Source organism: Jatropha curcas, chromosome 2 (assembly GCF_041381405.1).
Source record: "Jatropha curcas cultivar XTBG-Jc1 chromosome 2, XTBG_Jcur_1.0, whole genome shotgun sequence".
Classification (NCBI taxonomy): Eukaryota; Viridiplantae; Streptophyta; class Magnoliopsida; order Malpighiales; family Euphorbiaceae; genus Jatropha; species Jatropha curcas.
The window spans coordinates 21,480,399-21,504,687 of record NC_143152.1 but is presented as its reverse complement, the minus strand read 5'-3'; the positions used below and the strand labels follow the sequence as shown (position 1 = coordinate 21,504,687).

General features: G+C 35.6%; 2 protein-coding genes and 1 non-coding gene across 3 annotated transcripts; 2 read left to right on the top strand and 1 right to left on the bottom strand.

The window, feature by feature from the left end:
- The first annotated feature begins 8,071 nt into the window (after positions 1 to 8,071).
- LOC119369619 (uncharacterized) lies at positions 8,072 to 12,494 on the top strand. Its single transcript, XM_037636204.2, has 2 exons — positions 8,072 to 9,696; positions 11,992 to 12,494. Exon 1 carries the CDS (start codon positions 8,619 to 8,621, stop codon positions 9,495 to 9,497), a length of 879 nt encoding a protein of 292 aa, XP_037492132.1. The 5' UTR covers positions 8,072 to 8,618; the 3' UTR covers positions 9,498 to 9,696; positions 11,992 to 12,494.
- A 10,302-nt stretch (positions 12,495 to 22,796) lies between these two features.
- On the top strand, positions 22,797 to 24,233 carry LOC149498385 (uncharacterized). Its single transcript, XM_089717307.1, has one exon. It carries the CDS (start codon positions 22,797 to 22,799, stop codon positions 24,231 to 24,233), a length of 1,437 nt encoding a protein of 478 aa, XP_089573433.1.
- LOC119369712 (small nucleolar RNA R71) lies at positions 22,962 to 23,068 on the bottom strand. Its single transcript, XR_005177285.2, has one exon. It is a non-coding gene; the product is annotated as a small nucleolar RNA R71 (small nucleolar RNA).
- Positions 24,234 to 24,289: the final 56 nt, after the last annotated feature.

The following is a 24,289-nucleotide window of genomic DNA, read 5'->3' as shown; positions in this document are numbered from 1 at the left end:
TGGTTATAAATGGTTTATGACTTTTATTAATTGTTGCACTAGACTGACTTGGGTTTATTTGATGAAAGGAAAAAATGAAGGTTTTTCGTGTTTTCAGAACTTCCATAAAATGATTTGTACTCAGTTTGATACGCATGTTAAAATCCTAAGAACTGATAATGGTACTGAATACATGAATGCAAATTTTCGTACCTATTTAGATTCCAATGGTATCATACATAAAAAAAGTTGTGTCAATACTAGTGCTCAAAATGAAGTAGCTGAAAGAAAAAAAATAGGCATTTACTAGAAGTAGCTCGGTCTCTTATGTTTACTATGAATCTTCCTAAACCATATTAGGGGGATGTTATTTTGACTGCTGCTTAACTTATTAATAGTATGCCTCTTTGTACTTTAAACTTAAAACTCCATTAGAGGTTCTTCAAGGAAAAAGCTCTTATATTATACCTCCTAAAATTTTTGGCTGTGTTTGTTTTATTCATAAGAATGACCTAGGCAAATTAGATCCTGGAGCTTTGAAGTGTGTGTTTGTTGGCTACTCTAATACTCAGAAGAGGTACAAATGTTGTTATCCTCCTTCGAGAAAATACTTTGTGAGCATGGATGTTACTTTTAGAGAATTTGAATCTTATTTTCCTTCCCAATCACCTCTTCAAGGGGAGAAATGTTAGATGGAAGAGGTGATGGATAATTCTATCGAGATTCCTTTCCAGGGGGAGATTCCTATAGGCATAGATAATAAAAGAGACCAACCAACAAAAACTCTAGGAAGATTAGATAGACCTGATTTGAAAACCTACACACGGTGGGGTAATAAGATACACCATAGAGTATGAAATCTCTGCTCAACCATCCTCTCCAAATTTAGGTCCTGAAAATACAGAAGAACAAGAACCTGGTAAATCGTCTTTAATCCCTGTTGATTTTGATCCTAATCCTGATTCTAATTACTCTGATACTGATCTTGATATTCCTATTGCTCTTATAATTTCTCCACTAAGAAAGAAGCCAGTTGGATGTAAATGAGTGTTCACAGTTAAACATAGGGCAGATCGTTCAATTGAGAGATACAAGGCTAGATTGGTAACCAAAGGGTTTAGTCAGACCTATAGGGTTGATTACCAGGAGACGTTTGCTCCTATAGCAAAGATGAACACTATCGAAATTTTATTATCTTGTGCAACTAATCTTGACTGGGAGTTACATTAATTTGATGCTAAAAACACCTTTCTACATGGTGATTTAAAAGAAGAGGTGTATATGGAGATTCCTCTTAGATTTGCTGATGACAAGACCAGTGGAAATTTTGTAAGCTGAAGAAGTCATTATATAGGATGCAGCAGTCACCAAGAGCATGGTTTAAAAGATTCAGTAAAGCCATATTCTCTTTTGGGTACATTCAAAGCGATGCTGATCATACCTTGTTCATTAAACATCATGCAAGTAAGATCATATTACTTATTGTTTATGTCGATGATGTAGTGGTGACAGGGAATAATGAAGAAGAAATGACTTACTTGAGAAATTTGATAGCTAGGAAGTTCGATTAAGGATTTGGGAAAGTTGAGATATTTCTTTGGAATTGAAATTGCTAGATTTGAAAAAGGAATTTTTATCTCTCAAAGGAAGTACGTTCTTGATCTCCTTAAGAAAACCGATATGTTGGGATGTAAGCCTGCAGAATCACCCATTGAAGCTAATCACAAGCTTCAAGCTAGAGTAGGAAGTCCGGTTGATGTAGGCAGGTATCAAAGATTGGTTGGGAGACTAATTTATCTTTCCCATACTAGACCAGATATTGCCTATTTTGTTAGTCTAGTGAGTCAGTACATGCATGACCTTCAGAAATGTCACTTAGAAGCTATGCATCAAATTTTGAGATATTTAAAATCAGCCCCAGGTAGAGGATTGTTATTTTCTAAACATGGCCATTTGAAAATAAAAAAGGCTACACAGATGCAGATTGGGCTGGTTCTCTTGATGATAAAAGATCAACCTCAAGTTGTTGTGTTTTTCTCGGTGGAAACTTGTTCACATGGAGAAGCAAGAAACAGATTGCTGTTGCTAGGTCCAGTATAGAAGCTGAGTATAGAGCTATGGCACAAGGAATCTGTGAAATTCTATGGTTACGTAGAGTGATGGGAGAATTAAAGTTGTTCGAAACAACATACACATCCTTGTTTTATGATAGTAAAGCAACCATTAGCATTTTGAATAATCTAGTCAAGCATGATTGAACTAAACACATAGAAATTGATCGTCATCTTATAAAAGAGAACATAGTTGAAGGTTCCATAAATGTTTCCTATGTGGCTTCAAAAGAACAACTGGCTAATGTTTTCACAAAAGGCTTGAGTAGCAAGTTATTTCATCCTTTGGTTTGCAAGTTGGGCATGTGTAATATCTTTGCACCAACTTGAGGGGGAGTGTTGAAATCCTTATAATCAATATTGATTTACTTTCCTAGTTAGCTAGACTTTACTAGTTAATTGTTTTCCTACGCTAGAGAGATTCTTGTATATAATTACCTAGTGTAGGGATTGTAATTAACACACAATATAAAGAAATACAACACATTCTTTCCTTTAATTTCCTCAACAATCCATAACCAGACCTCCCTTGTTTAATGGTACAAACTATTCTTATTGGAAAACTAGGGTGAGAAACTTTGTGCAATCTGTGATATTGAATGTTGGAAGAATATTATAAGAGGTCCTGAAATTCCTAAGAAAGTTGTTGAGGGTGTCACTTTGACAAGCTTGAAGAGGAATATACGAATAATGATTGGAAAAGCATTGCCTTAAATGCTAAAGCTATCAATATCTTACATTGTGCTTTAGATGTTAATGAATATAACAAAGTTTTAGGTTGTTCCTCCGCCAAGGAAGTATGGGAAAAGCTACAAGTTACATATGAGGGAACCAACCAAGTGAAGGAATCAAAGATAAACCTTTTATGGAGAGATTGTGAAATGTTCTTTATGAAAAATGATGAGAACATTTCTGAGATGAATACTAGATTTACTAACATTGTTAATTCCTTGAAGGTTCTTGGCAGGAATATCTCAGAAGAAGAACTTACAAAGAAAATCCTTCTATCTCTACCGGATATATGGGAATCAAAAGTCACCATCTTATTTGAAGTAAAGGATTTCAAGAAATTTACCTATGACAAGTTGATCGGTTCACTTCTCACATATGAAATGATGATGAATAGAAATGTTGAGAACGTTGAAGACAAAAGAAGAAAAGGCTTACCTTTCAAGGTTCCAACAAGTGATGAAAGTTCAAGCAAAGCTAATAGTGATAACATGGCTCTCATAGTAAGAAAATTTAAAAGAATGCTAAAGAAAGGTGGATCGAGATATAAGAAATTTAGCAACATCTCCACCAAAGGTGGAAAATAAAAAAAAGAAAGAGTCAAATGAAGTCATATGCTTTGAATGTGACAAGCCCGGACACATCAAGCCAAATTGCCTAAAACTTAAAAAGAAGCTTAAAAAGAACAAAGCAAAGCAAGCCATGATTGCAACCTGAAGTGACAGTGATGAGTGAAGCTTGGATAATGAAGAAAGCACTGAAACAACAAATATATGCTTGATGGCTATAACTGATCCAGAGTTAGACGAAATTAGCAAGCTAATTTCACTTGAGAAAGCTGAATGTAGTAAAGCAATTGAAAGCGATGTAAGTGATTCTAAACCTATGAGCTATAATGAACTTGAAAATGATTTTAAAGAGCTTTACTTGAACTTCAAAGATACTTGTAAGAAATATAGTTGCCTAAAGAAAGATTTCAAAAAGCTCAAACTAGAACGTGATCTTCTAAGAGATGCTTTTTTCAAAGAAATTACCTACAAAAATCCCTTAGAAGAAATTGAAGCTTTAAAAGAAAGGAAAGAATGCACACTAAATTTATATGCTAGTGTTAGAACTTGCTCGGAGAAAAAAATTGAAATTGGATGATTCAAATGAAAATTGCAACATGCTTACTTTGAAAATGAATCTTTCAAAAAGGAAGTTGAAACTTCAAAAAATGACTTGGCAACTTTCACAAAAGGAAAGAAACTTTGGATGTTTTGTTAGGAAATCAAAAATTGGCAAAAGAAAAATATGTCATTAGCTATAATGGTTTTATGAGCTACAATTTTGGTCAAAATTTTGTCAAAGGTAGTACTTGAACTTCACTACCAATGATATGTAGCCTTTGTAATGGTAAAGGACAAAATGCTAAAACCTGCTCTCTAAAATTTGACCCAAAACTTAAGAAAAAGGACTGAAAATTAAAAGAAATCAAACATGCTTTTACCACTAACCTCCAAGGAGCCAATGTTCATTGGGTACCGAAATCTGGTTAATTGATTTTTAAGTCTGCCTGGGGAGTGACCTAAAAACGGAACTGTGGTATATGGATAGCGCTTGCTCAAGGCACATGACGGGTGACAAAAAGCAATTCATCAAGATCGATATGAAGGAGGATCAGTTAGCTATGGAGATAAAAGCAAAGGAAAAATTATTGGAAAGGGCATAGTTGGCGCACATCCATCAATTGAGGATGTATCCTTGGTAAAAGGTTTGAAATTCAATCTCTTAAGTGTAAGTCAAATGTGTGATAAGAATAGAAGAGTCATATTTGAATTATCACATTGTGAAGTCCAAGGTAAGCATGATAACAGAACATTGTTTATTGCAAAAAGATTTGAGAATTTTTATTTAGTTGATCTTAATGAATTTCATAACCTTGATGATATGTGTTTATTGTCTATTGATAACTCTAGTTGGTTATGGCACAAAAGATTCGATCATACTAGTGTGCATTTAATCTCTAAGCTCTCAAAGAAAGACCTAGTTAGAGGTTTAACTAAGATTAAGTTTGAAACAGACCACATTTGTGATGCATGTCAATTAAGTAAACAAACAAGAACCTCTTTTAAGTCTAAAGGCATGATATCAACTTTTAGACCCTTGGAGCTTTTGCACCTTAATCTATTTGGACCCACTACCTCTTCTAGCCTTGGTGGCAAACAATATGCCTTTGTAATTTTTTATGATTATTCTCGGTTTACACGGACACTCTTCCTTGGAACTAAGGTTAAGTCATTTAACCAATTTATTCATTTGTGCAAGAGGATTCAAAATGAAAAGGCTACAACATTACATCCATAAGAAGTGATCATGGAAGGGAGTTTGAAAATCAAAACTTTGATTCATATTGCAAAGAAATGAGAATATTTCACAAATTTTCAGCCCCTAAAATACCTCAACAAAACAGAGTTGTTGAAAGAAAGAACCGAACACTATAAGAGATGGTTAGAACAATGATCAATAATGCTAAACTTTCAACGTACTTTTGGGCCGAAGCAATCAATACTTCATGCTACATTCTTAATAGAACTTTGGTAAGATCTACTCTTAAGAAAACTCCATATGAACTTTGGAAAGGTAAAAAGCCTAATATAAGTTATTTTCATGTGTTTGGTTGCAAATGCTTTATTTTGAATAATAAGAAAAGTTAGTTAGCTAAATTTGATGCTAAAGTAGATGAAGGTATTTTTCTTGGATATTCAAATAATAGCAAGGCTTTTAGGGTGTTCAATAAAGAGTCTCTAGTAGTAGAAGAGTCCATATATGTTGTATTTGATGAAACTAACTCTACTTCTAGAAATATGGATATTAGTGATGATGTTATAGATATGACATAAGAAAAGCAAAATGAGCAAAATGAGCGAGATGAACAACAAAATGAGGAACAAAATGAAAATCCAAATGATGAACATGAAGATGGACAAAGAGAAAGGCAAATGCTTGAGACTGCAAGTGGAGAACATCAAGACTTACCAAAGGAGTGAAGATTTCATAAATATCATCCACAAAAGGATATAATTGACAACCCATCTGAGAAGATGATGACTCGGGCGGCTCTAAGGAAATACTTTGGTAATGTAGCCTTTGTTTCTAAGATTGAAACTAAAAATGTAGTTGAGGCTCATAATAATGAAAATTAGACTCTTGCTATGCAAGAGGAACTAATCAATTTGAGAGGAACCAAGTTTGGAAGCTTGTCCTTAGACCCAAAAATCATTCCATTATTGAAACTAAATGGGTATTTAGAAACAAGCTTGATGAACATGGAAATGTAGTTAGAAACAAAGCTAGACTAGTGGCTCAAGGTTACAACCAAGAAGAAGGAATTGATTTTGATGAAACTTTTGCTCCAGTTGCAAGACTTGAAGCCATTAGGATGTTAAGTGCATTTGCTAGCTTTAAAGATTTCAAGTTATATCAAATGGATGTTAAGAGAGCATTTTTTAATGGATTTTTGAATGAAGAGGTGTATGTTCAGAACCACCTGGATTTGAAAATTTTGAATAACCAAATCATGTGTTTAAACTTTCAAAAGCTTTGTATGGTTTAAAGCAAGCTCCCAAAGCTTGGTATGAAAGACTAAGCAAATTTTTACTTGAAATGGTTTTTCAAGAGGCAACGTTGATACTACACTTTTTATCAAAAACAATGCACTTGACATCCTTGTTGTTCAAATTTATGTAGATGATATAATCTTTGGTGCCACTAACGATTCTTTATGTAAAGATTTTGCAAAGATTATGCAAGGTGAATTCGAGATGAGCATGATGGGGGAATTAAATTTCTTCCTTGGTTTACAAATTAAACAATGCAAAGATGGAATTTTCATAAACCAAGGCAAGTATACAAAGGAGCTTCTAAAGAAATTCAATATGGAAAATGCAAAGGTATGTAAAACTCCAATAAGCACTACAACTAAATTTGACAAAGATGAAAAATGTAAAGATGTTAGTATTAGAATGTATAGAGGTATGATAGGTTCTCTTCTTTACTTAACCACAAGTAGGTCAGATATTCATTTTAGTGTGTTCCTTTGTGCAAAATTTCAATCTTGTCCCAAGGAATCTCACTTAATAGGTGTCAAAATTGAGATATTTAGTGGGAACTTCTAATTTTTGATATCCTAAGCATGCTTCATTTGATTTTGTTGGTTTTAGCGATGCTGATTTTACAGGGAGTACAATTGATAGAAAAAGTGCATCGGGTGCATGCAAATTTCTAGGCTATGCTCTAGTAACATGTTTTAGTAAAAAGCAAACCTCGATTGCTTTATCAACTGCCGAAGCCGAATATATTGCAGCCAAAAGTTGTGTAGCACAAATATTATGGATCAAACAACAACTTGTGGATTATGGGTTGAAGGTTGATGGAATTCCCATTAAGTGTGACAACACTAGTGCTATTAATCTCTCAAAGAACCCAATTCAACATTTAAGAACTAAACACATTGAGCTTAGACACCATTTTATAAGAGACCATATGCAAAAAGGAGATATTGTAATGGAGTTCATACCCACAGGAAAACAACTTGCGGACATCTTCATAAAGCCACTCAATGAAAATCAATTTTGCTTCATAAGAAGAGAGCTTGGTATGATTGATCCTAACTATTAATTTGATGATCTTTTTATGCTTTATTTGTTTAGTTTCATGATTATAAATATGCGCTTCATTGAATACCTTAAGAAATTTTGTTTGTGTAAATATACATGTATGAGTGCCTAATTTTATTTTGTAATTTCTGTCTCTGTGTGTTTTTAACTCTGTGTCTTTTTTTTTTTTTTTTTGTTTTGCTATTAGGTCTTTAAGAAGATGCCCAAAAACTCTGCATTTGAATACAAAAAGAAGATGATGTGTATCTTTTAAAGACAAACTCAGCCTTCTTTCCTTAAAACACTGTGTATTTCTTGATTCTTCTCTAAAGATTTTTTTACTTTTGTCAAAACTACCAATGTGTGTTAAAAGAAATGGATTATTTAAAAGAAGGGCAAAACGGTATTTTTGTAGTCCTTTTTAATGAAACGGTGTGTTTCATTCTTATTTAGTAGTGCTTTTGTTACTTGTCTTTTCTGTCCTTGTTTAAAATAAATGAAATGTTTCGCATTAGATGTCAGTTTAGTAATCATCCTCTGACCCCATCCTTCTAAAAACTTGCCTCCTTATTTGAAAAATCCAAAAATAAGAAACCACTTCTCCCTCGCCTCTAAAACTGTCACCCACTCTCTTAAGAACTAAAAACTCCTCAGTCATGTAAAAGTGACAGTAACCGTCTCTCTCTCTCTCTCTCTCTAAAATCTCCTTTTCTCCTTCAAAACACACTTCTTCACCTAAACGAACTCAGATCTGTCTCTATCATTTTTCTTAAAATTTGCTCTAATGGCTCGAATAAAGAGTGCAGCAGCTCATAAACCTTTCCCCTCACTTATCCTATGAGTTCTATGGTCAAAGAAAAGGAAATCTCCAATGAAAATCTAGGTACTGTTGCCACAAACAAAGGAAAAGAAAAGGTTTAAAAAGAATTGGGTTCGAGAAAAAGAAAAGCAAGCAAGGAAAAAAAAAATAAAAGGTGAGACCTAGAATCTGTTCTGAAAATCATCTGATTAAGAGTCAGTATATTGATTGGGAGTTTTAGGGTCCAATGCTTATCTTCTTAGAAAGTGGTTCAATAAACAAGGGTGGATAAAATTTATACAACTTAAGAATGTTTATTATGAATCTCTAGTTAAGGGGTTTTATGGTAATCTCAATAGGAAGATGAAAACATATTTTTCTGTTTGGCTTAAAGGAAAAATCTATAAAATCTCTAAGGAAATCCTTTCTGAGGCATATAGAATTGCTAATGAAGGCACAAAGGCTAGTAGGAAAAATGAGGTGAATAAGTTGAAAACCTTTGATGAAGCTAGATATCTTAAGAAAATTGCAAAGAAAAAGGTGAAAACAGTGCCTGCAAAAGGGTTCCCCATTAATTTGAGAATCTATCACCATTTTATCTCATACTACATATTGCCTAGACTTGGAAGTTACAGGTATGTAAGTAGTATAATGTGGCATTTGCAAGAAGGGAAACCCTACAATTTGTGTCACTTACTTTTTAGCTCTATGACTTCTATCAATCAAGATAAAGGGTTACCTTATGGAATGGTGTTAACTACAATTTTTAATTACTTGGGTGTTGATCTACATGACGAGTATAGTGTCGAACTCAAGGCAAAGGATTGCATAGATCACCTCTTTATCAAGTACTCAACTCAAAGAAGCAAGAAACATGATGAAGAGAGTGAATCAAGTGAGAAAAGTGAGAATGACAGTTTAGAGGAAAATGATGAAGATGAGAGTAGTGAAAATAGAGGAGAAGAGATTAGTGATAGCATAGAAGAAGAGAGTAGTGAAAATGATGAAAAAGAGAGTAGTGAGAATGAAGAAGATGGGAAAGAAAGCGATAATGATGAATTTGACGAGCATGTAGGAGTTAAAGAATCTAGTGAGAAAGTTGGGGAGAAAAGAAAAGCCTTTGAAGATCCCTACTTAGAATTCTCTAGGTGGAAAGATTATCCTAGTGAGAAAAGTCATGAAGAGGGTATGCAAAGTGAGGAGGAAGCTGATCTAGAAGGGTTGATGAAAGACATCCATTAGGAAGACATGGAAATTGAGGGGAGAAATAAGCTGATTCAAGCCTTGAACAATTTGGCTAATCAGATTTCCAATGCAGCAAAAGTGTTTGATGTGGCAGCCAGTGAGCTAAAATCTCTGAGCCTACTGAACCTGGCAAGGATGGCAGTGCTCAAAAGCCTATGGACTTGGATGATGAGACCTAGACTTCCTCTGATGCTTTGTATGTTCTGTTTTTATTTTTTGTCTACTAATTTCTGAACTGTTTTCTATGCTATTTTTTTTTCTGAACTTGCATTCAGTTTTTCTTTTCTTTCCTTTTTAATGGATGACAAAAAGGGGGAGAAAGATTAATGAGTTGCTTTATGTGTTCTGTGTTTATGTGTGTTGTGTGTTGGTGTCCCACTTTAGTTGCTTTATGACTTTATGCTTAGCTTATGTTTAGATTGTTGTTTGTGCTGAATATGGTGCTTCATATTATTTCACAAAGCCTTTGTATCTTTTTGGCAGGCTATTGAAGTGATGAACTCAAATTATATGTTTTGCTTTATAATTATCTAGTCTTCTACATATTTTCTTTAAAGTAAAAATCTATTTTCTGCAAGAAGCTCTCAGCTCAAAAATAAGTAAACTAATTTTGCTCAGAACATCTAGTGAGTAGAGTTTGGTAAATTCTGTTTATTTTTTAGCTTAGTTCTCTTTTAACTTACTCTTCTATATAGTTTGTTAATATTTTTGTAGATATATTCATAAACTCAGGAGGAGTTTTCTTCTTTCATTCTTTATGCTCTTTCATTCATATGATAAAATCTTTTGAGCAAAGAAAAATGATGCATAGACTTAGGGGGGGGGTAATCTTTTCTATATATGTGCACTATGTATTCAATTTATTTGTTTTGTCATCATCAAAAAGGGGATGATTGTTGGCTCAGGGGCTTTTACAACCTTAAATTTTAATAATTAACAAAAATAATAAATTGAAATAAATTACTATATAGTATGTTTTTAAAGTCTTGTGCAGAAATTAATTCAAGTGATCTCATCAAATTGAAGATTAAAGCTTATCCAAATGAAGACCAATAAGGCTACCTGAAGAATTGAAGGTAATGTAATTACTAAGTTGTCCTAGTTAGCTTAGTCTAATTCATTTTGTTAAAATAGAAAGATAAATTATGCCTACTCTAGCTAAATCAAAATCATCTTTTTAGCCTCTTAAAATATCTACTTAAAGGAGATCTTTTTGTTAAAATAATATTTCTTGAAATATTAAGAGGGGAAAATGTATTTCAAATCTCATCTTTCAAAACTTAAAAGTACGTTATTTTGGTAAAAAGATTTGGTGGGAAAATAAAATCTTAAAATTCCTTGGGCTTTTAAATTTGAAAAGAACTACTTTCTATAAAAAGTACTACAACCCATATCCTTCTCTCTTTCTAGCTAAAGTTTTGCCGCCACTCTATTTGTTCATCTCCTTCTCTCCAACGTTAAAGTATCTCTCTAATAGGAAGAAAAGTTTTTCTGGGTATAAAAGGATGGAAGAATACCTGATCTAGCATGAGAGAAAATTTGTGTTTACTATTTTAATTTCAAAACTCTCATCATAAGCCTTCATCTCATTCTTCTTCTTTATGCTTCAAATGCATTATTTCTAAGAGAAGAAGATGAATCATATTTTTAGAGAGATTTTCAAAACTGAATTGAAAAACATTTTAAAATCTCTTTCCTAAGCTTAAATGGGCATAACTCTCTTTCTGTTGTAGGTTCTTGTTAATCTAGAATAGAGTATAGGAAAAAAAATGAGAAATCTTGTGAGAACTAAGCTTCTGTGAAGCTTGTGTTGTTTAGGTAATTAAATACCTTTCTTTAAGTAAGAGCAAGTCTTGTAAGTTTCCTAGTTCTTATTAAAAAGTAGTGGGGTTAAGTTTCTATCTAGTTCTTTGCCAAAAACTAGAAAGGATAAGTTTATAAGTTCTTTGAAAAACTTATGGGGAATGGTTAGTTCTAGGTGTTGAATTATTTCCATTGTATTTGGCTTTGCTCTTGCCTTTGAAAAGAGTTTGATAGTGGAGGATCTCAACATGATTTCTTGAGGAGTGGATGTAGGTGTGAGGAGTGCCAAACCACTATAAAATTGATTGTGTTGATTTCTCCTCTTTCTTCTCTTGATTGCTATATTCTCACACACTCACTTGATTATCTATTTATGCTTGATGAATCAACTCTGTTACTTGTGCTGTACTGTGTTTATTTGACTTTTACGATTGCTTAAATTAGTTACTGACTGTAGAATCTCTGCAAACTAATTTCAGTGAACTATATTCAGTAACTGGTTGAGCTATATGTTTCAATGTCCAAGATAAATCAGATTGAATATTTAATTGCCTTATACATGGTTATTATCTGATTTGAGTTGGTATAAAATGTTGCTTCTGCTGTGATTGTAATATTCTTAAAAAGGATTAATTTTTAAAAATACCAATTCACCCCCTCTTGCATATTTGCCTATTGGGACCTACAGTACTATCAAGCTCGCTGCCATTTCAAATCTGTTGACGTGAACTTCTATCATTATTGAGCCACAAGGTTTAGTTACATTATTGGCTTCAGGCCATTCTTTGAGGCGACAACATCCGTGAGGGAGACATGTTGATTTTCAATCCTCCTACTGAAGCAAACACACTAGAGTGGATATCATTCCGTCACGTCCGAAGGAACATGGACAGAAGCCCATGGCTTCAACTGTTCAGTGATTCTGCTTTACTTTTTTTTGCATCAACTAATTATTATGTAACTAATTGCTACTCTTATTAGCTACTTTCATAGATCAGCCCTCAAACTAGTTTTTTAGTTCATGCCATATATATGCTCATGCAAATCCATAGTTGGTCAGATTTGTTGGGTTATTAATAGATTAGGGTGTGATCTTTTTTGTTTTTTGAAGGTCCCAATATATAGTGGGTGCCAATGTAAGATCCATTGTGGACTTAATGTCTAGTTTGGGGGGATGCTCTTCAACCTGTTTCTAGCGATTATGAATGAATATATATATCATTAACTTAGCTTATATTTTGCATGGAAAAATTCATTTTGCATACAGCTATGTGTGCCATGCAAATTAACTTGACGATCTTCTACCCTTATGAGGACTTATGTGTGCGGTTCAAAGTAACATTTTTTAGGACCAAATAGATTTGTCAAGGCCCATCATTGTGGCTCGTATTACAAATCGTCTGGATTGAACACTAAATGTTATTGGGCTAATTCTTATTATCTTAACATATTCTGAATAAAATAACATGCTAACTTTCGGCTCATTCGAACTCTCACCACAATTAATTATTCTTTCCCATTCCAAATCCCCTCCTAGCTCTTCTGAATCAATCCCACTAACTTGGCCCTCAATATCCATTTTGCATATGTTAATTCAATAACCACAACACTGACTAACTATTCACTCGAAAAGTAATTCAAATTCAGCTTGAACATAATGTCATACAATATGTACCTCTAGCTGCATCTAACATTTTTCGATCACACATCAAATGATTTATCATTGCATTTTTATATTCCATATCAAAATCATTCCACAACATGTTAATAACTATATACAACTTCAACCAACATCACAGTCCAAAATCCATCATCTATGCATTGCACACAATATTAATAAAATCATATATAAAAAATGGTATAGCATACACCTACTTCATCAATCAGTTATATGTTTCTTTCAAATTTTGTTGATTTTATTAGCCCATGTAATCATTAATTTTTTAGTACCATTGCAAGAATGTTCAGTTTTTCACTTGCATCGACTTAAATTAAATTTTAAAACAATTTTATACCACTTATTGAGGATTTTCTATTTCAAGCCATCAACCACAGATGATACGGACATGCACCATTTTCATGTCTTAACTCAACCCTAAAATGTAGTAAGTACTATAAAATCTTTGAGTAGTGTTTTTCTGTATATATCATTATACAAGCTTATAGAGTGATATTTATACAAGATGCTGTAACAAAATCAACCTATGTAATAGCTATTCAAACTAAGTTAACTATAAAATATAAGTTGTTAATATGATGCGAAGCAACTTGCACTTCAATAACTAGATAATTCGGACCGCTACAAACCAAAGAAGAAGGGGCACGGTCGTGCCATATCCAGCACGCCCATGCCAGCCTCTACAAGTCCAGGACGCGAGACACGCCCCAGCCTAAGAAGCACGAGCACGCCCGTGTCACAGCCAGCCTGCCCATGCTAGCCTCTGAAAGTCTAAGTACGCCCGTACCATGTCAAGCACGCCCGTGCTGATGCCGATGAGACTAGTTACGTTCCGATTGCCGGCGCGCCGGTGTCATACCAAGCACGCCCATGCTAGCCCTTGGAAGTCCAAGCATGCCCGTGTCATGCTAAGCACGCCCATGCCACCGACCTTGCTAGGGTTTTTCCAATTATGACTTTTGTGTTATTTTTAGGTTTTTATATGACTAGCCTAAACCTATAAATAGGTTATTTTTGTATCTTTGGTGGATGGATTATTTCTTTGATCATTATTCATATCCAATAAACTTCCTTGAGAGTTTAATTCTCTAATTCTTTCATAAGATCAAATGTCTTTGATCAAAATTCCTGACGGAGTATAATCGTTATTCCCATTCACGTAACCGTTTTGCGTCAGTTGGTATTAGAGCCGAAAGCCAAAAGTATCTCCATGGCCGACAATCATGAGACACGACTCACCGCCATAGAGGCGAGGCTCGAAGAACTATCCAAATAGATTAGACAATTGACTCTCGTTATTCAACAAGGCAACCCACAACCTGCAGCTGCAACAGCCGCTTCGAATCCACCGTAACCAAATTATGCAAGACGCTAAAATCGTTATGATGGAGGCCGAGATTACAGAGGCAATGGTGACAATTTTCATGAAGGCTACAAGGTAAAGGTAGACCTTCAACCCTTCTTAGGATCGCCAGACATAGAAAGCACTCTTGACCAGCTAGCGGAGGTTGAGCGATTCTTCGAGATCATGAATGTCAAGTATGAACATAAAGTTTCCATTGTGGCCTATAAACTGAAAGGCGATGCAATAGCATGGTGGCATTCTATTCAAAATGAATGCCATCATCGAAGGATTAAACTTGTGCGAGATTGGGTTTTAATGAAATAGTTGATTGAGCAACATTTTCTTCCCAGTGACCACTCTCAAATACTGTACAACAGGTACCATGACTGTTTCCAAGGAAACTGAAAGGTTGATGAGTACACAAAAGAATTCTTAAGATTGCAGGCATGATGCGATAATTGTGAAACTGAATCCCAGCAAGTGGCTCATTATCAGAGGGGATTGAATCATGATATAATGTGTATGATGGGTGTAGCTGCGATTTTCACCTTGGCAGATGCAATTCAGATGGCCAAACGTGCGGAAGATAGAATTCATTGGCAATCGTGACAATCAGTTAATCGTAACCAGAATTTCGGAGAACCCTATTCACCCGAAAATCAGCAGTTTTATAGAAATTTCGATGGGCAGAACTTAAAAGCAGCCACTCCTGCCAATAACCAGAGTTCTCAGTAGCTTGCAATAGAAAAAAAGAAAGACTTCCGGGGAAAGGCACCCATGACAGACAGAAGCAACAAACCAAATCTGTATCAGAAGCCAACCAGAGACTATTGTTATTGTTGTAGAAAACAGGGGCATACATCTAATATATGTCCAGAACGTAGGGGGAATAATGAAGGGCATCGACAGGTGAATGTACTTGATGAGGTGACTGAGGTTGAAAAAGTAAAAGACGAAGATGATAGATCCATGGCCGGTTCTGAAGATGGAGAAGTTACTAATGTCATTCAGAAAATTTTGTGTTCTCCAAAACAGGAAAGCAACATCCAATGAAGAAAAATTTTCCAAGCTAAATGTCGGGTTGGTGAAGCGATTTGCCGACTCATTATCAATAGTTGCAATTGTGAAAATTTGATAGCCAAGCAGCTGGTTGAAAAGCTAAATTTACCCACAGAATCACACCCTTCACCGTACAAGGTATGGTGGATTAAGGAGGGTCCAACGATTGAAGTAAATCGAGTTTGCAAAGTTCATATCTCAATGGGAAAGTCGTACACAGACTCCGTTAGTTGTGATGTTGTGGATATGGATGCTTGTGGAATACTATTATGACGTCCTTAGCAATTTGATATAGATACATTGCACAAGGGAAGGGAGAATTCATACCTGTTCACTTGGAAAAATAAGAAAATCATTGTCTTACCTTCTAGATCTTCTGCCAAAGCTTCTAAAGTGGAGGGAAAATCCATAATAGCTGTTTCTTCCAATGTGCAGGAATTATCTAGTGCAATTGAGAAGTCTGGAGGTGCGTTGGCATTGCTGATCAAACCAGAGACATGCCCGAATGGAGGGGCACTAGTACCCCCACCATTCAAGGAGTTGCTAGATGAGTTTCATGTCATAGTTGAAGAATCATCTACACTTCCACCTTTTCGAGACATTCAACATCAGATTGATTTTATCCCTGGATTGAAAATACCAAACCTACCCCATTACAAAATGAATCCAAAGGAGAGTCAGATCCTTCAAGAACAGGTAGAAGAATTATTGAAGAAGGGACGTATCCGGGAGAGCATTAGCCCTTGTGGGGTTCCTACCTTATTGTTACCAAAGAAGGAAGGGACCTGGAGAATGTGTTTGGATAGTCGAGCTATCAACAAGATCACGGTGCAATATCGATTCCCTATTCCTCGTCTGGAGGACATTTGGACCAACTGTCAGGATCTATAGTGTTTTCTAAAATAGATTTTTGCAGCGGGTATCCTCAAATTCGAATCAAAGAGGGAGAAGAATGGAAGACTACCTTCAAGACCACGGAAGGATTATATGAGTGGTTGATTATGCCATTTGGGTTGACTACTACACCGAGCACATTCATGTGACTTATGACTCAGGTTTGGCATCCTTTCTTGCACAAATTTATGGTTGTTTATTTTGATGACATCTTAATTTTCTGTCGCAGCGTGGAAGAACACCTTCAGCACCTTCGTCAGGTGTTGGATGCTTTGTAGAAAAATGAGTTGTACATCAACCTTAAGAATAGCATTTTGATGACACAGCAGATTTTGGTCCTGGATATATTGTTAGCTCGGAAGGAATTCATGTTGATGACAGAAAAATTGAGGCCATCCGAAACTAGCCTATTCCCAAGAACATCACTGAAGTTCACAGCTTTCATGGTCTTGCTACTTTCTATAGGCAGTTCATTAGGAACTTTAGCAGCATCGTCGCTCCTATCAGCGATTGTTTGAAGAAATAGAGAGTTCGTCAGTTTGAATAGACCGAACCTGCAAACAAAAGCTTTGAAGAGATCAAAGATAAGCTTACTTCCGCCCCTATTCTTGCTTTACCTGATTTTGATAAACTGTTTGAGGTTGATTGTGATGCTTGTGGGATTGGAATTGGTGGTGTTTTGACTCAATTTGGAAAGCCTATTGCATTCTTTAGTGAGAAATTGAATGAAGTTAGGCAGAAATGGTCCACTTATGAGCAAGAATTGTATGCAGTTTTTCGAGCCTTCAAAACTTGGGAACATTACTTGTTGGGGCGTGAGTTCATTATTTACACTGATCATCAAGCTTTAACTCATTTTCAAACTCAAAAGAAAGTGAGCAAGATGCATGCACGTTGGGCAACTTATTTTGGAGCTTTTCATTATGTCATTAAGCACAAATTGTGTACTTGTAATACAGTTGTAGATGCTTTGATAGGAGAGCAGCCTTATTGATTACAATTAGACAAGAGATTGTGGGGTTCGAATTTCTTAAAGATCTATATGCCTCGGATGAAGATTTTGCTGACATATGGGCAAAAATTGATGCTAAATAGCCTACCGACGGTTTCTTGGTTCATGACAGATATTTATTCAAGGAAAACAGGCTGTGCATCCCTCGGTCGTCCCTATAGTAAAAGTTAATCCGAGAAGTCCATGGTGGAGGATTGAGTGGACACCTGGGGCGAGATAAAACTATTGTGGGTTAGAGGCTCGTTTCTATTGGCCACTATTAAAGAAGGAAGCAGGCAAACTAGTCTAGAATGCTCAATTTGCCAGACACAAAAGGGCGATTCTCAAAACACTGATCTTTACACTCTGTTGACCGTTCCAGAATAACCTTGGGAGGACTTATTTATGGATTTTGTGTTGGGTTTACCACGAACTCAATGCGGAGCTGACTCTATTTTTGTTGTTGTAGACAAGTTCTCCAAGATGGCCCACTTTATTCCTTGTAAACAAATTAATGATGCCTCACATATAGCAAAGTAATTTTTCCAGGAGATTGTTCGGTTACATGGTATTCCCAAAACCATCACATCTGACCGAGACACAAAGTTTCTAGCTCACTTTTGGACAACTTTTTGGAAGAGGTTTAACGCTCAACTCCGCTGCAACAGTACCGCGCACCCCTAAACTGATGGCCAAATTGAAGTCCTGAACCGGACCTTTGGCAATCTCCTTAGGTGCATTTGCAGTGAGAAGAAGAATATGTGGGACTTTTCTCTAGCCCAAGCAGAATTTGCTTACAATAGTTCGATCCATAGCGCCACCAAGATGTCCCCTTTTGCAATTGTCTACCGGAAAGTACCAGCCCATACTCTTGATCTCCTATCCCTTCCAACAGGTGTAGAGAAGAGTATTACAGCCAATAACTTGGCTACCGAGCATGTGGAGGTGTTTAAGCAAGTGCAGCAATTCATCATTGTTGCCAATGAAAAATATAAAGTTACAGCTGATAAACACCGATGTTATAAATCTTTTATCGTGGGTGATTGGGCTATGGTGTATCTTTGCAAGGAGCGTGGTGGAGGACAGAAGAAAATTGATTTAAAAAAAAATTGGGTCATTTCAGGTACTTAAGAAGATCAATGATAATGCCTATGTGCTTGACTTGCCTGAAGACATGAAGATTTCCAAGACCTTCAATGTTGCTGATTTATTCCCTGTCTATCCCGATGATGTTGATCACTCGAGGTCGAGTTCTTTTGAAGTAGAGGGGATTGATACAGAGCAACTTGAACTTCAATATCTAGATGATTTGGATCGCTGCAAACCAAAGAACAAGGGGCACGGCTGTGCCATATCCAACACGCCCGTGCCAGCCTCTGAAAGTCTAGGATGCAAGACACGCCCCAGCCTAAGAAGCACAAGCATGCCCATGTCACAGCCAGCCTACCGTGCTAGCCTCTAGAATTCTAAGCACGCCTGTGCCATGTCAAGCACGCTTGTGCCGATGCCGACGAGCCCAATTATGTTTCGAGTGCTGGCACGCCCTTGGAAGTCCAAGCACGCCCCCAAGCATGCCCATTTCATGCCAAGCATGCCCGTGCCACCGACCTTGCTAGGGTTTTTCCAATTACAACTTTTGTGTTATTTTTAGGTTTTTATATGACTAGCCTAAACCTATAAGGTTATTTTTGTATCTTTGGTGGATGGATAATTTGTTTGATCATTATTCATATCCAATAAACTTCCTTAAGAGTTTAATTCTTTAATTCTTTTGTCAAATCAAACGTCATTAATGAAAACTCCTCACGGAGTATAATCGTTATTCTCATTCATGTAACCATTCCGCATCATACTATTTACCTAAACTAAAGGGAGTAAATCCCGTTACTACTGCTCTAATACCAAGTTCTCTCAACAAACTATGAAGCCATAAAACTTCAGTTGTGGTGTTAGTAATAGCTTCATATTCACTCTCCGTAGAAGAACATGAAATAGTAGGCAGCTTCTTAGACATCCAAGAAATCAAATTATGACTTACATAAATTGCATAACCACCAATTGAATGCTCCTCATCCGGATTACCACCCCAATCACTGTCAAAATAACATTGTTATTATAATGGAGAATCCTTCACAAGAAACAAGCCATGAGAAGAAGTAAACTTGAGATAACGAAGTAATTGTTTCATGGCTTTCCAATGATCCTCAGAAGGACAATGCATGAATTGGCATAATTTGTTCATAGAAAATGAAATATTCAGGCGATTCAAGGTCAAGTACTACAAGCTGCCTGCAATTTGTCTATACAATTTCTAATTATCAAAGGGTGCACCAGAATTTTTCGATAATGGAGGACTAGTAGCCATAGGTGTGAGACATGGTTTACATGATTCCATATTAGCCATCTTGAGAAGATCAAGGACATATTTCTATTGAGTTAGCAACATACCAGATGCAAGACGGTTGACCCTAATACTAAGAAAATAGCGGAGAGGCCCTAAATCACGCGTTTGTATTTGGCTTAAAAACCACTACAATTGAGATTCATTAGAAGCTGAAACCAATATATCATCAACGTACACTAAAACATATAAAATACAAGAGTTACAATGAAGAATAAATAATGATGTATCAACTTTTGATGAATGAAATCCAAGACTTTGTAGAGAAGTAATAAGACAATGATACCACACCCTGGGAGCCTGTTTAAGTCCGTAAAGAGATTTATGCAGCTTACACACATAGTCAGGATGAGAGGAATCCACAAAAGCTTGAGGTTGGGTCAAGTATATATCATGTTCCAAATAACCATAAAGAAAAGCATTTGAGTCGTCAAGCTGTTTGATAGGGCAATTATGAATGACTGACAAAGTTAAAACAGTATGAACTATGGTCATCTTCATAACTGGACTGAAGGTTTCATTGTAATCTATACCATCCTATTGAGTGAAACCTTTGGCAACCAAATAAGCTTTGAATCGCTTCACAATACCATCAGAATTACGTTTGATTCTAAAAACCCATTTATTTCCAATAATGTTTGTACCTGCAGGCTTAGGAACCAAAGACCATGTTCGATTTTGGATAAGGGCATCAAACTCGTGTGACATAGCATCTCTCCATTGAGGGTAGGAATTGGCTTGGTTGTATGTGGATGGTTCAGTTTTAAGATGGTCAATGACTTTAATGGCAACATTAGCTTGACGTTTGTTCATGGTGGTGGAACGAAGAGTCATTGGATGCGTTTGAATAAGTGGAGGAGGAGGCTGTGGCAAAGGAAGAGGTGTAAGAGAATCTAAACATGACAAAGTAGGAGGATTATGAGGCACAATTTGATGAGAATAATTAGGAGAGGAAGCAGAAGGAACAAATTGATTACAAATAGGATGTGAATTAGATAAAATAAGAAAAGAGGAGTTATCGATTGCTTGTGGAGATAAAAGAGGAAGAATGTCACATGTTTAAATGGGAGAGGAATTATTTAAATTTAAATTTAAATTTGAAGAAGAAATATTAGTTGGAATAGGCATTAAGTTAGGAACCATACCTGGTGATAGCCTCGCAAAGCGGGCAAATTTTGTTATGTTATTTTCATATAATTTGCATGATTGCATGTTGTTTTTATACATTTTACGTTTGCTCGTGTTGTTTTTGTTTGAAGTGATTGAAGGAATGCAATTTGAGCAAAGGAATGAAAAGGCTTGCTTTTTATAGAAAAAGAGGACCAAAAAGTTGACTAAACATGGAGAATTCGCCTAACAGACTTCGCGATGCCAATATAGTGGCATTGGAAAAGAAGAAAGGATACAGTCGCGAGCGCAACCTATACACACCAGAGGACTCAGCAGGCACCAAAATGCAAGTCGCGAGCGCGACATTAATATGCGCGCACTCCAGCAAGTCAAAGAGTTTACAAACAAAGATCGCGAGCGCGACATTAATATGCGCGAGCACGAGAAGCACTTTAAAGAGGCAAAGAGTTTTAAAGCATAAGTCGCAAGCGTGACCTTGAACCTCACGAGCGCGAGTCGTGTTTTTAGGAGACGTAATTGTTGTCCTTTCATCAGAAAAACATGTCTTCCCATGCATAGGTCGGGACTCTTCCTAAGAGAAGTCACTTGAAGCACCTCTTGGCCAACCAATCACCATCATAACCAACATCATTCTCCTCTTCTATAAATAGCAATCCAAGCGAAGGAAGAAAAGATCCAGATTCAGATCCAGAAAGATATTCAGACTTAGATTGTATTTCAGATATTAAGTGTAAAAATAGAGAACTGTGATAGTAGTACTTAGAAGTAAGTTGACGAGAGTCACTTATTATTGATTGTGCCAAGAACATCAAGAAGTTCCTCGAGGTGTGACGCCCTCCGGAGGCTTGAGTTTGATTACTTCTTTCTCTTGTTTTTATAGACTTGTTGTATGTTGTTCTTCATAACTTTTCTATATAAAGCAACAATTTCAATTGGTATCATTCAATAAAAGTTCTTTAAGTTATCTTTTGATCTTTGTTTAATCAAGGTTACTAAATTATATTCTCAGAAAGAAATAGTTTAGTAAAGATCAAAGAGATTTAGTTCACTTAGTTGAATTTACATATGCATATTTCACTTATTTTGTCAAAGTTAAATCTGTCTTATTGAAATAATCAAAGAATAAGTACTAGGTTTAATATTTAACAAAATAAGGTATTTATTATAAGTAGAAATACATATAATATATAGAATAATTCTATACCGAGAGGTTGAATTATATCTTACCATATGTGATTAAAGAATTATTTATTATATGTTACATACTTTGATATAGAAGAAGAAAATCATGTGCATGATCAATTTTTCTAAGTATACTACCACACACTTATCTATAGAATTAAATAATAATTAGGTTTAACATAACTAGAAATATAGTTAAATCATTTCACATTTTAATTTCTGTAAACATAAAATTAAGAATAAAGTAGTAAAGTGGACTTAACCCGTTCCTCATGGGATCGATCTTTTTATTACTACGTTGCGATCCGTATACTTGCGAGAACTCAAAAGAGACGCAACAAGTTTTGGCGCCATTGCCGGGGAACGGTGTTCTGTCATTGAACGAAATATTCTTATATGTGATTTACAGCTTATTTTTATTTAAGATACCTACTTACTTTTGATTCAAAATTTTGTAGGAGCACATAATTTACATACCTCAAATGCCAAGTACCAGATCTTCGAACAGTGAATTAGAGGATTATCAGCCTGAGATTGAACAGTTTCTTTCACAACAAAAGAAGAAAATGAAAAGAAGAAATTCAAGAATTATGGCTGAGGGAAATCCACCACAAAGGTTGATGGATTACATTACTCCAAGTTTAAATGGTTCACAGAAAGGAGTAGTACGTCCACTGGTAAATGCTAACTAGTTTGAGATTAAACCTGCTTTATTACAATTGATCCAAAACAGTGTTTAATTTTACGGATTACCGAATGAGGATCCTATCTCTCACATAGCCAGTTTTCTTGAGATATGTGATACATTTAAAATGAATTCAGTACCAGCAGACGCTATTAAGCTACGTCTATTTCCTTTCACATTGAAAGATAAGGCAAAAACTTGGTTGAATTCATTACTACCAAATTCTATCACTACTTGGGAGCAACTAGCCCAAGCATTCCTGTCTAAATACTTCCCACTAGCAAAAACCGCTAGGCTTATCAAAGAAATAACCTCATTTACCCAACATGAAAATGAATCCCTATATGAGGCATGGGATCGCTATAAAGAACTCCAACGAGTTTGCCCACACCATGGCCTTCCCGAAAATATATTGATTCAAACCTTCTACAATGGGGTTACTCCTTCTACAAGAGGAACTATAGATGCTATGGCAGGAGGATCATTAATGAAGAAGACTACTAATGATGCAATTGAGCTACTGGAGGAGATGGCTAACAATAATAGCGTATGGCCAACCGAAATGGCTCAGGTAAGTCATTCCACTGTTAATCATGAGTCACCTTCTACTTCTTCTTTAAAGAATTCGGTAAAGAAAGTTCATGAATTAGATCCCTTAACTATGATGCAAGCACAGATTTCTACTTTGTCATATAAAATTGATAACTTGAATGTGAGTAAATCAACATCTCTTATTTGTGAAAATTGTGATCAAAATGGGCATGTATCAAATGAATGTAATTATAAGCATCCGGTTATAGAGGAACAAGTGAATTATGTTCAAGGACAAGTTCGCGGTCCATACTCGAATGCTTATAATGCTGAAAATCGTAATTATCCTAATTCTTTTTGGAGAAACCATGATAATCAAGATAGGGGAAATCAAGTTAGTCAATCTCAAGATAGACTAGGACAATTGACTAGTAAAATTGATAAATTCTTGGATGGAATTAACCAGAAAATGAGCAGTCAAGATGATAGTTTTAAATGGTTAGAATCAAAGTTTAAAAAGTTATTCAAAAACCATTCATCATCCATACAGAACTTGGAGGTACAAGTAGGGCAGCTTGCCAATGCTATTTCCTCACGAGAAGTAGGAAATCTTCCAAGTAATACAAAAAAGAACCCTAGGGAAAATGTAAATTTCATTGCTTTACGAAGTGGAAAAATAGCAAATAAAATAGTTCCTTCGGGTATTGATGCTAATCTTTTGAATAATGAAACTGTGAAACCAGTTTGTGAACTGAGCATTGAAGTGAATGTTGCAGGATTAAAAGAACAAGAAAAAGGAAAGAACAAGGAAAAGGATAATGTTAAAGCTTATCAATCTAGGCCACTTTTTCCACAAAGGCTAAAGAAGCAAGAGCAAGATAAACAGTTCTTAAACTTTATTGATAAATTGAAAAATTTGCATATTAACATGTCACTCATGGAAGCTATTACACAAATTCCAAACTACGGGAAGTTTCTTAAAGATTTGATCTCAAAGAAACGTAGTTGGGAAGATGTGTCAACAGTTACCTGACTGAGGATTGTAGTTCCATAATCTCAAGTAAGTTACCTACTAAACTCAAGGATCCA